Source organism: Octopus bimaculoides, chromosome 2, assembly GCF_001194135.2.
Source record: "Octopus bimaculoides isolate UCB-OBI-ISO-001 chromosome 2, ASM119413v2, whole genome shotgun sequence".
In the NCBI taxonomy this organism is placed as follows: domain Eukaryota; kingdom Metazoa; phylum Mollusca; class Cephalopoda; order Octopoda; family Octopodidae; genus Octopus; species Octopus bimaculoides.
Window position 1 is genome coordinate 52,010,135 of NC_068982.1, and position 13,453 is coordinate 52,023,587.

Consider the following 13,453-nt stretch of genomic DNA (forward strand, 5'->3'; position numbering starts at 1 on the left):
TAGTTTCTAATTCTCTTCAAGACACTAATAGCATTCAAATGTTGCACACATGTCTGGAACAGAAGAGTTGCTAAACACAAACATTCTAAACAACAATCAAAGCAATCTCCAACTGCTAAGTACATCATCACTCACTAACACACAACACAACTACTGCTCCCTAAATGTAATGCATTTCTCCTCTTTTTCTTTTATTACTTGATTCAGTTAGCCTTCCTTCTTAGACTCTTAATTCTCCTGTGCAGCACTCTTTTAGAACTCCTCCTCTGCCTGTGTTTGCCATTTAACTCTTTTGTGACCATATTGTATGCAAGAGTAGCTGTGTGGTAAGAAGGATGGTCATGAGTGGAATGCTTTTGATCACAAATTTGCTCACTTGGAGCTAAATGATTAAACCACAGTAAAAACATTGAACAAGAATTTTAAAAAAACATGAAAATGAACCGTCAAAAAATGCAAAAATAAATTCTCAGATTTGAATAACATTTAATCATAAATTAATATTTAAGGTTTTAGTTTTTTTTTTTTTTACAGTTGGTAGCTTCATTTGAAATTTTCTGTTTTCTGAAATTATGAAAGAAAAAATAAAATTAATTTCTTAAAAATGTAGTAAAAAAAAAAATATATATATAAAGCATCTATCTTTATTTCCCTTCCAGCTACTCTCATCCAAGTGAGGAAGCTATGTATCTCCTCTATAGCAAGGCACCTGTGAGATTATAATACTATAATCTCGAACACTTTGCATAAATCCACTCCCCTCTCTCAAATCAAGAGGGCATCATCCTTTTCTTTCCTTTATTTTCTCTTGCAAGTTACTTGGCAACCCCACTAGTGTGGGTGTCATGAAAGAAGCACCCGACACACACTGTAAAGTGGTTGGCATTAGGATAGGCATCCAGTTGTAGAAACCATGCCAAAGCTGACATTGGGACCTGACACAGCTCTGTAGCTCACTGGACCTTGTAAAACTGTTCAACCCATACCAATAAAGAAAACAGACATCATGATGATATTCAGACAGTATGGAAATTGAGTAGTCACATGAAACACTGAATTTTGGATCAGAAACTGTGTCTCCTTCATGGGTTAGAGTAAAGAAAACATGTGTGTGATAAAGAATAATTAAAACCTGTGGCACAGAAGTAGGAATTCAAATGTTTGGAAGTAACTACAAAATTATTATTGTTTATTACTTAGCCTTATTTCATCATCATTTAGTGTCTGCATTCCATGCTGGCATGGGTTAGATGGTTTGATTGAAACTGGTAAGCTGGAGAGCTGCACCAGGTTCCAATTTGATTTGGCATGGTTTCTATGGCTGGATGCCCTTCCTAACATCAACCATTCCAAGAGTGTAATCGGTGCTTTTTCTGTGCCAGTTATGTGACACCGGCATCAGCTACAACTATGATTTCACTTGGCTTGATGAGTCTTCTCAAGCACAGCATATAGCCAAAAGCCTCAGTCACTTATCACCTCCATGAGGCCCAATGTTCAAAGTGTGCTTTTTACGTGCCTGTTACATGACACCAGCATCAGCCATGATTACAGTTTCACTTGGCTTGACAGGTCTTTTCAAGCAAAGCATATTGCTAAAGGTTTCAGTCATTCATCATTGCCTCTGTGAGGCCCAACATTTGAAGATCATGTTTCACCACTTCATCCCATATCTTCCTTGGTGTACCTCTTTTGACAGGTTCCCTCCAGAGTTAGAGATCGGCACTTTTTTACACAGCTGTCCTCGTATTTATTATCATTAATTATTATCAATACACTAAGACAATCAAATGATATGATAGGGATCCTTACATGCAATAACACAGATCAGTTATCTGATCATTATCCTCATATTTTCATGAAGTGAAAGACAGCTGATTCTGGTATAAATTTAAACTCAAAAATCTAAGTGATAGGGTTAGGGTTAGGGTTAGTCAAAGCAAAAGGTATTACAAATAAACACTCATTTATTTACAAACGACATATTAGGTCTGATATCATCATCATCATCATCATCGTTTAACATCCGCATTCCATGCTAGCATGGGTTGGATGATTTGACTGAGGACTGGTGAAACCAGATGGCTACACCAGGCTCCAATCTGATTTGGCAGAGTTTCTACAGCTGGATGCCCTTCCTAACACCAACCACTCCAAGAGTGTAGTGGGTGCTTTTACGTGCCACCGGCACGAAGGCCAGTCAAGTGGTACTGGCAACGGCCACGCTCAAAATGGTGTATTTTATGTGCCACCCGCACAAGAGCCAGTCCAGGGGCACTGGCAACGATCTCGCTCGAAAGTCCTTACACATGCCGCAGGCACAAGTGCCAGAAAGGCGACGCTGGGCACAGGTGCCATCACGATTTCGCTTGCCTCAATAGGTCTTCGCAAGCTGAGTTTCGTGTCCAATGAAAGAGACGATGTTGGCATGGGTGCCAGTCGTTGAATTTAGTACGATTACGATTTCACTTGCCTCAACAGGTCTTCGTAAGCGGAGTTTAGTGTCCAATGAAATCTATACTGATTTTATCTGGGCATCAACTACAGACTATATAAAACTGCGCTTTGTACCAAGAAACAATTTATACATGTCATATAAATAGATTAATTACACAGCAAAAATGTGTTGCTGAGATACCAGATACTCAAAATCTAATAATCCAAACTCATGGCTGTAGTTTGTTGCATGGCATTAGCACATGTAAATACATGTCTTTATAAAAAAAAAACCCATATACTTAGATAAATTACCAACTCTTCTTTCTGAAGGTCTGTAAGGACAATAGACACTTCAACAATTCCTTAGTAATTTCTAACATTGTTATAAGGTCTTAAATTTTGCAGGAAGATATAGTTGATTAAATTAAATCCAGTTGTGTGCTGGGGCTGATAGAATAAGTTCCAGTTGTGCACTGGGGTCAATGTAATTGAATTATCCTGCCCCCAGATTTGCTGACCTTGAGCCAAAATTTGAAACCAATGTACATAAAATGAATTACCTTTTATTTAATATATTACTTTGGTTTTGAGGACATACTTTCCTTTTGTGAGTTAAATCTCCACAGATATGACATCCAGCTTAAAAAAATAAAATAAGAAAATTTGTGACAAAATTAATCTAAAATATACCTTTTTTCCTAATCTCATTTGCATATTTTACAATAGAAAATATTCCAGATTTAAATATCTTGCAGCACTTACTTACATGAAGACACTCAAATGTTCTAAAAGTTTAAGTTTCAGAAAAAGATAATTTTTCTCTTTATTTTGCTGTCAAATAATTTTTCTTTAAAGATTGAGCTAGAAGCTAGCAAAGAAGGCATCTGTGATTTCCAGATAAAAAAAAAATGCAGAATAGCAATAATTTATATTTGAAGAAATTGATAAATTGATGTACAATTTTCAAAATAGTACACCACCACTATCATCGTCATTTTAATTCCACTTTTCTGTGCTTGCATGGATCAGGTGGAATTTGTTGAGACAATTGTTTTTATAATTTCCTCATGGCAGGACATATCTTCATGGAAAATTAACATCACTTCCATGACTAATATTCATTTACAACTATCATGTGATGTCGAGACATAAACACACATGTGCATGAGCATGCACACATACATGCATATATCTATGATGGGTAGAAGCATGACTGAATAGGTAAGAAGTTCACTTCCAAACCACATGGTTGAGTTTAGTTCCACCACATACCACCATGAGCAAATTGGTAGATGGAAACTGAAAGAAGCCCATTATGTAAATGTATATGGGTATGACATTAAACTGCATCCATTGTTGAGACATCAGTTTGGGAGTTCTGGAGTTGTGAGGAGCATGGTAGTATCTGTCAGGGTCCTCTCTATGGTTTAAATAGATTTCTCATGAATAGAGAAAGCTCTCGTTATTTTTGACAAGGCCGTTGGGAAGGCAGCTTTTCTAGTAGACAGATACTCTGACATAAAACTTGAAGTCACAATAGTACCGAGCCATCTTACAATGCTTATCACTGGAACCTATTATGGCAACTGAGTGAGTGGCAAAAATGTTGTACAAGCTTTTGTTACTTAGATCCAATGCTGTACAGATGTAGTGTTATATGAATGAAGGCAGAATAGTGGCAGAAGATAGAGGCGCAATGGCTCAGTGGTTAGGGCAGCGGACTCGCGGTCATAAGATCGCAGTTCAACTCCCAGACCAGGCGTTGTGAGTGTTTATTGATCGAAACCACCTAAAGCTCCACAAGGCTCCAGCAGGGGATGGTGGCGAACCCTGCTGTACTCTTTCACCACAACTTTCTCTCACTCTTTCTTCTTGTTTCTGTTGTGCCTGTAATTCAAAGGGTCACACTGTGTCATGCTGAATATCCCTGAGAACTACGTTAAGGGTACATGTGTCTGTGGAGTGCTCAGCCACTTGCACGTTAATTTCACGAGCAGGCTGTTCCGTTGATCAGATCAACTGGAACCCTTGATGTTGTAAGCGACGGAGTGCCAACAACAATAACAGTGGCAGAAGATGAAGAAGATGGATGGAACTAGGTAAAACTAATCCCTTTTGTTTCAAAACTGTAATATCTTTTTAAATTGAAGAATAATCTAAGAGAAAACAATTTAATTCTACTTATATACAATGCAACAATTCTAAATGAAAGGCTGTTTAAGAAAGAATTTTTAAAGAATAATAGTTATAGTTAAATAACTTTCTTTTTTTTAGTTCTGTACTTACATTTCATAGATTTCACATTACACTGATGTCCATTAGTTTGACAAATTTGGCAAATATCACAGTGAATTCTGTTTGGTTTTACACATCTTGCACATTTATCACAGTGGACATATGTCTTGCCACCCTAAAAAATAACAGAAAAACTATAAACAATGAATTTTGAAGGTATTTTTAAATTCATTTAAAAATTTTGTTTACAAGTAGAGATTTTTACTATTAAGTCTGTGTTCAATCTATAAAAACAGGCAATAAAGCCTGGTGTGGTCCATGGCCTTACCAGCTCTGGTCAAACCATTCAACCTATGCCAACATGGAAAACAGACATTAAATGATGATGATAATGATATGTGTACGAGTGTGTACATATTATTGATTCCAGATTTCAGGCAGTGGCATTCTGTTTATATATGTATATATGATTAGTTGATTTTAATTAGTTCATTAAAAATATGAAAATATAAAGCAAAAATTTACTTTTGAAGTACAACTGTCACATTTATTGCAGTGTTTGTTTTCAGGAGATGAATAACAGCAACATATATCACAATACCTATTAAAATAAAAGTTTAAGAATGAAAAAAATAGAATTAGTTTCATTTCAGTTATAATGCCTCATGTAGTGTCTAGTGGATTTTCAGACAACATCTCACATACAATTAAATAAGTTAAAATAAAACAAAATGAGAAAATATAAAGAAGCAATTAAACTTTATGGGAAATTTGGGTTTATTTCCCACTCACAGCTTCAAAATGAGAAGAACCAGTGATTATCTTGATAAATGTGCTGTTGGTTAGAGATTTGCTTCATCAGAGCTGATTTGAGATCAACAGTAACAACAACCAAAACAAAATAGATGAATGAAAACGAGTGAATGAGGGATCCTCTCTGTATTGCCTAAAGCTACTAGAAATTGTAGCCAAATCTCTCTCAAATCATATCCTACTGTTTTCGGAATGGAAGGACATGAACAATATAATGATAGGTATGCAAAATAAATATGATGTTTATGGCTAGAATGCCTTTTATTATAGGTTTGTTTAATAACTCTAATCTGTGACTAACAACAAGATACGCTTAAATAAATGTAACTCGAGAGAAAATAGTAAAACTCACATTAAACAAAAGTGCACAGATGAAATGAATTACCAACCAGCTCATGGATCATAAATTCAAACCTGTTATTGGCATCCTTATGTTTTTCTGGCTATAACATATTTTTGTGTATGTATTATAAAGTATGAGATTGATTGATTGAATCATAAAAATCCAGTCAAGGCAATAGATTCAACTTATTGTACCAGTGTATGAGATAAATATTAATTTTGTTTTACTGAAGAAAGTGGAACAATGGTCTTTTTTTTTTCTTCTTTCTTTTTCTTTTTTTTTTTTTTGGAAGTGTACTCACCAGGCAAGTGATTTGTTCTAAAATTATTTCAGGAAGGAAGACATATTGGCCATTCAAAAATACACTAAAACTGTTAACTTCACTGAAACATTTATTTGGTGTCATAATCTTCATCATATCAACAGTTATCTGGTCATTCACATAATTCCACTGCATCAGTGATTAGGTTGCAATTGGTATTACAAAAAGTTTGACATCAAATAAAAATTATTCAAGTGAAGTTAATGGTTTTTGTGTTTTGAATGACTAAAGTGTGTCTTCCATGTTGTAATCATTCTATTTTTTATTGTGATCTTAAAAAAATCATAATTTTCTTTCTCCATTATGTAAAATAAGCATGGCAATTGTCAAGTGTTTCTTGGATTATTAGAAGCAACTGGTATCTTTTTCTTTTCCCTAGGACCACGGAAACAGAGTCAAGAAACTGGTTCAAAAATAGAGCAAAAAGCTCCCAAATTCCCTAAATCATAAGGCAGTATATTTCCAGCATTTGTATCATAGAAAACATTTGGAGAGAGAGAAAATTATGTTGATGAAAGACAGTTCATATTTTTACATACCAGTAGCCTTCATTTTCAGGTAAATGAATCAAATGACGTTCAATATTGGTAAATATTCTCACTGTTGACTTCTTATCTGAATGTTCCTCTGTAAACTGACGATGATTGGTATATGAAATCTGTTTTGCATAAAATAATAAAAAAATATATATATGTAGGTACAGGCATGACCACGTGGTTAAGAATTTTTGCTTTGGAAACAAGTTTAGGCTTTGTTTCTACTGTGTGGACACTGTCAGCTGGCGTTTTCAATTATAGCTGCAGGTTGAGCAGTACCTTGTGAGTGAAATTTTTGTAAACAGAAACTGTAAGTAGCCAATGCATGCATGCAAGTATGTATGTATATAAATATATGTATGTATATGTATACATGTGGATGTGTGTGTGTGTGTGTGTGTGTGCACACATGCACGTGCATGTATGTATGTATGTGTGTGTGTCTGTTTGTGTAATCCTTTTGCTTTGAAATGTGAGCACTTACTGTAAGTAAAAACCACCATCATACAAAAGGTGTCATTTGTTTACAATCCTCTGCAAAATCATGTCCAGCCATCTACCTGTACATTGTTCAAAGGACAATGGGAAATTTTACTATACTTGGAAACAGGTGACAGTTGGTGACAGGAAGGGCATCTGGCTGTAAAAAGATTCTGCTTTGCCAAGTTTCATTTTCTGTCCACTAAATCTAACCTCAAAGCTCTGGTTAACCCAGGGGTATAGTAGAATAGAAGACACATGCCCAAGGTGCAATGCAGTAAGATTAAACCCAAAACAATATAGATAACTATACAAGTATAAAATAAATACTGGACAAATAATCAACTAAGAACTCTTAGCAGCAGTGTCCCAGCATGGCCACAGTCCAATAATTAAGATCAATAATAGAATTATATATACATTACACAATATATTTTTCTAGAGTTTTCAATTTTGTTTTTAACTATAATAGCAGATAAATGAAGCAAAATGCATACAAGGATAGTTAAAGTAAATAATTTACAACTAGTTATAATTCATCATCAGCATCATCATTTAACGTCCACTTTCCATGCTGGCATGGGTTGTATGGTTTGACTGAGGACTGGCAAGCTAGGAGGCTGCACCAGGCTCCAATCTGATCTGGCAAGGTTTCTACAGTTGGATGCCCTTCATAATGCCAACTATTCTAAGTGTGTAGTGGATGCGCCACTGGCACAGGGGCCAGTCAGGTGGCACTGGCATTGACCATGCTTGAATGGTGCTTTTTAGGTGCCACTGGCATGGGAAGCCAGTCAGGCAGCACTGGCATCAACCACGCTCAAATGGTGCTTTTTACATGCCGCCATCATTATGCAAACTGCTGAACCAAAGAAGCCTCTATATGATCATTTGATTTGCTAGAAATAACAACCAAATCCCCACTCTGTCAAATGTAATGCTTATTTATTGATGTCGTTTTGAATTAATCATGCATTATTTCATAGCTTTGAGATTTTAAAGATATGATTGTTTTTTTTCTTTCCCTTTTTTTCCAAATAAACACATGCACTTCGAGATTTTGATGATGTGGTTATTTATTTGTAGACTGACATTGTAGGGTAGGCGTAAGAGATCGGATCTGGCCAATTATAATATGAAACAGTTGGAATATTTGAGTCAGATATGGCTGGTTTAAATGCTGAAGGGTTAAAGCATTCAATGACACAATGTTGGTGCTAAGGTTTACCACCCACTATTGGGTGGTGCATTAGCAGTACAATTAAGTAAATTGGTTAGTTAGCTTAAATGCTTATAGGAGTCTTTACTCCATTCTAAGGCAGTCACAAAAACAAACTTCAGTAAATTAATAGCTATTTAAAGGTATGGAAAAAAAAAAACTAGTGCAGCTGACCTTAAGAATGCTGGTTTCTTTATATAAGATCATACAAAACTGAGATGATTGGTGATGTGCTATACTGGAAAAGTAGAAAACATAAGCCAGCATGGAAAAGATGTTGAGCGGCTGTGTGGTAAGTAGCTTGCTAACGAACCACATAGTTCCGGGTTCAGTCCCACTGCGTGGCACCTTGGGCAAGTGTCTTCAACTATAGCCTCGGGCCGACCAAAGCCATGTGAGTGGATTTGGTAGACGGAAACTGAAAGAAGATATATATCATATATATATATGTGTGTGTGTGTATATGTTTGTGTGTCTGTGTTTGTCCCCCCCAACATCACTTGACAACCGATGCTGGTGTGTTTACATCCCCGTAACTTAGCGGTTCGGCAAAAGAGACCAATAGAATAAGTACTAGGCTTACAAAGAATAAGTCCTGGGGTCGATTTGCTCGACTAAAGGCAGTGCTCCAGCATGGCCACAGTCAAATAACTGAAACAGGTAAAAGTGTAAAAGTGTATATGATGATGATGATGATACTTTTTACTTTGTAATTAAAATTATGACGATGATACTTTACCTTATAATCAAGCATAAAGAACCCTGTGAAGGAATCTTGAACTCTCTTTTCCATAAAATATGGTAGAATTATTAGTGCTGGTAATACACTTTCAGATGTTTCTAAAGGATGAAATATAAAAAAAAAAGGCTTTGAATTTAATAATAACAATAACTGAATTTGTCCTTTTTTTCGTGGAAAATAAAATATGGTAATGGGGAGATTGAATATTAGTTTATTAATGAAAATGCTTTTAGATTAATAATTCATATAATGTACAGGTGTAGTTGTGTGGTAAGAAGTTTGCTTCTCAACCAAATGGTGTTTGAGGTCAGTCCCACTGTATGGCACCTTGAGCAAGTGTCTAGTCTGGGGCTAACCAAAGCTTTGTGAATGGATTTGGAGTGTGAAAGAAGCCCATCATGTATGTGGGTGGTGATGATGATGATGTATATATATATATATATATATATATATATATATATATATATATATATATATATATATATATATATATATATATATATATGTCTTGCACGCTTACGGTTTGGTATTTCGCTGAATTTCTTTTGAGAATTACTAGGTCTTAGTAGACACAACATGTGGTCTCTTTCTAGCATATTAGATGTCCACTTTACTGGTCAACTTTATATATAAAAATATACCTTAATCGCCTAAGATCTCAGATATTTTTTCTGAATCTCTCGGATTCTTTCTATGTGCATGCTTCCTGGTAATAAATCGATATTAATTAATATCTGATTTTTACCCTATGTTTTAATGCGTGCGTGTGTGTGGCAGCAGTATTAATGCTGAGAAGTAATATTTATCCCCACTTCAACATGGATGTTCTATTAGAACAAACTTTATAGTAGCAGTTACCAGGAGGGGAGCTCTCATATTAGATTTTTAGTGAAAAATGCACACTTGTTTATATCACTAGCAGGGAGACATATTCCCACTACCTTCCAGTACCAAGACCACCAGATCCTGTGATTTCAACCTTATTTGGGCTTGTCAATGATGGACACTTGACTGCTAGAGGCAGCAGTGATTGATCGCCTCACCAGTGATATATAAATTGACAGTGCCAGGACAGGTGGTGGTGTCACGATTAACCAGTGAGCTTACTAAATATATATTAGGAACAGAGACAGTATTTATCCCCTTGGTACATTTTGTAACAAAAAGCCAATATGAGAGTTTCTCCCATGATAACTACTGAAGTTAAGTTTGTTCTAATAGAACATCCATGTTTAAGTGGGGATAAATAGCTCTGCCTCTGTTGCTGACATATATTTTGTGTGTGTTAGTGTCACCTAGCCCTGGTATCATGTGACAGTTGTAAACAAGTGTCACTGTCATGCAAACATTGTCCTTTACCTTATTTGGAAACAGATGAGAGTGTAAAAGACAATTTTAAAAAATTTAATGAGGTCAATACTTTTTGATAGACTTTGCCACTGTTTCAGTAGATTATTGTAAGAATGAGCCAATACTTCAATCATACATCCAAAAGGTGGATCAAAAACAACTGCTAACTTCTTCATTACATCTTCTTCAGCAATGAACCTTTGATATTTTTCAAAAGTTGTTGTATTGTTGAAAAAATAGTTGTTAAACATGTTGTAACGGCAGAATTTTTCAACTGAGTAAACCTGCATCTGAAGAAAAAAGAAGAAAATCAGAGAAAAAAAAAAAACCCAATTCTAACAGAGAAATTGTTGTATAATATAGAATCTAACAGCTATAGGTTACAGATATATTTAATGAAACGGTCAATTTATCCTTACTATCTCTCTTTCATTTGTGTTGTGACTATTCAAGTGTATGAGTATGTTACATACATACATATATACATACACCAGATTTAGGAAAACATGGCAGTCGGAACTTTCCTCTTACAACAAAACAATACCCCACAATGCTTTTGCAGTGCCAGTGCTGATCCCAACATTTGGGATATTTGATTGGTCTGTAGAGGAAATCCACTCCATAATTATCAAAACCTGCAAAATACTGCTAACAACAGAGAACTTCCACAGAAACAGTGATGTTGACATGCTCAACCTAAGAAGAAATGAAGGCGGTAGAGGAGCACCACCTTTAGTTGAAGAAATCAACCCCAAGATTTATTCTTTGTAAGCCTAGTACTTATTCTATAGGTGTGTTTTGACAAACAGCTAAGTTACAGGGAGGTAAACACAGTAACATCAGTTGTCAAGCGATGGTGGGGGTACAAACACAGACACACACAGATATGTGCGGGTGACACGTAAAAGCACCCACTACACTCTCTGAGTGGTTGGCGTTAGGAAGGGCATCCAGCTGTAGAAACTCTGCCAAATCAGACTGGAGCCTGGTGTTGCCATCCGGTTTCACCAGTCCTCAGTCAAATCGTCCAACCCATGCTAGCATGGAAAGCGGACGTTAAACGATGATGATGATGATGATGAAATATAGAGTTATACGTATCATCATCATCCTCATCATCGTTTAACGTCCGCTTTCCATGCTAGCATGGGTTGGACGATTTGACTGAGGACTGGTGAAACCGGATGGCAACACCAGGCTCCAATCTAATTTGCTGGATGCCCTTCCTAACGCCAACCACTCAGAGAGTGTATACATATTAATATTGAAAACAATATATATATATATATATTACAAGAGGCTAAAGGTGATAGGCAAGACTATGTTTAAAAAAGGTGCAATATTTAAGTAAAAATTATTCTAAGGTCATCATGGTGGTTATGTCATTTGTTGTAGATGCATTCAAAAGGGGTCTGTATTTTGTGATACATACATCATCATCATCATCGTTTAACGTCCGCTTTCCATGCTAGCATGGGTTGGACGATTTGACTGAGGACTGGTGCAACCGGATGGCTACACCAGGCTCCAATCTAATTTGGCAGAGTTTCTACAGCTGGATGCCCTTCCTAACGCCAACCACTCAGAGAGTGTAGTGGGTGCTTTTACGTATACATATATATTTTATATATACTTATATATGTATATACTAGCAGAGATACCCGGCATTGCTCTGGATTAAAATGGTATAGTTTGTATATAATATATTACAGTTATGTTGAAACAGGTGATATGGGAAAGTGCAGCATTGACAGCACATACCATTTGTTTCATTTGAAAATTTTACACCTCATCTACAACTATTATACAGTGCTAAAACAAGGAAACACAAACACACACACATTCAGATGCACACATACACACTTACATATATATATATATATATATATATATATATGTATATATATATATATATATATATATAAAACAGTCTTCTTTCAGTTTTTGTCTACCAAATCTGCTAACAAGGCTTTGGTTAGCCCAGGGCTATTGTAGAAAACACCTGCCCAAGTTACCACACAGTGGGACTGAACCTAGAACCATGTGGTTGGGAAGCAAACTTCTTACCACACAGCCACACATGTGCCTGTAATATGATCATGATATTTTTTCTAGGGCAAGAGAAAAAGAAGGAGTCACATTAAAAGCCACTGCTTAGCTCCAGTTTCTTAACATGAAATAGATGAAATAAATCTTCCCTTGGATAAGATGACAACTATAACCTTGTAGCATTCCTACATAATCTGATATCTGTTACTAACAAATAAATGAACAGCAGCATAGTGCTAATCTCAAAATTTCAATGTAACATATACAGTAGATTAGAAGTTATGACCCATTAACAAGCCATCTAATACCAAATCCATCTGTAATTCGAACACTGTTACCTTACCTAATAAATTTTGATAAAATCAAGATTAAATTGCCCACCCATTTCCTTATAATCAGACACAAGTTTTGTTTGTTCATATGACCACTCCTTAACCTTTAGCATTTAGATTACTGTGGCAAATATAATGCTTATTTATTTTCATTCATCATCATCATCGTTTAACGTCCGCTTTCCATGCTAGCATGGGTTGGATGATTTGACTGAGGACTGGTGAACCAAATGGCTACACCAGGCTCCAATCTGATTTGGCAGAGTTTCTACAGCTGGATGCCTTTCCTAACACCAACCACTCCAAGAGTGTAGTGGGTGCTTTTACGTGCTACCGGCACGAAGGCCAGTCAGGAGGTACTGGCAACAGCCACGCTCGAAATGGTATATTTTACGTGCCACCTGCACAAGAGCCAGTCCAGTGGTACTGGCAACGAACTCACTCAAATGTCTTTTCACGTGCCCAAGTGCCAGGAAGGTGATGTTGGTAACAATCATGCTTAAATGGTGCTTTTTATGTGCCACTGGCACGGAAGCCAGGCTTCTGGTGTTCTGGCAACGATCACGCTCGGACGGTGCTCTTAGTGATCTACT

The 13,453-nt window shown here is 36.2% G+C and overlaps 1 protein-coding gene across 1 annotated transcript in view; it reads right to left on the minus strand.

Moving 5' to 3' along the window:
• Nucleotides 1-453: 453 nt before the first annotated feature.
• The window catches only part of LOC106867409 (rRNA N6-adenosine-methyltransferase ZCCHC4), a 21,193-nt gene continuing 8,193 nt past the window's right edge, over nucleotides 454-13,453 (minus strand). The window contains exons 6-12 of the mRNA XM_014912276.2: nucleotides 10,550-10,769; nucleotides 9,127-9,227; nucleotides 6,692-6,810; nucleotides 5,200-5,275; nucleotides 4,726-4,849; nucleotides 3,000-3,078; nucleotides 454-564 (exon numbers count right to left, since the gene is read on the minus strand). Of these exons, the coding sequence (XP_014767762.2) occupies nucleotides 513-564; nucleotides 3,000-3,078; nucleotides 4,726-4,849; nucleotides 5,200-5,275; nucleotides 6,692-6,810; nucleotides 9,127-9,227; nucleotides 10,550-10,769 (771 nt within the window). The 3' untranslated portion in view covers nucleotides 454-512. The remainder of the gene's footprint in view (nucleotides 565-2,999; nucleotides 3,079-4,725; nucleotides 4,850-5,199; nucleotides 5,276-6,691; nucleotides 6,811-9,126; nucleotides 9,228-10,549; nucleotides 10,770-13,453) is intronic.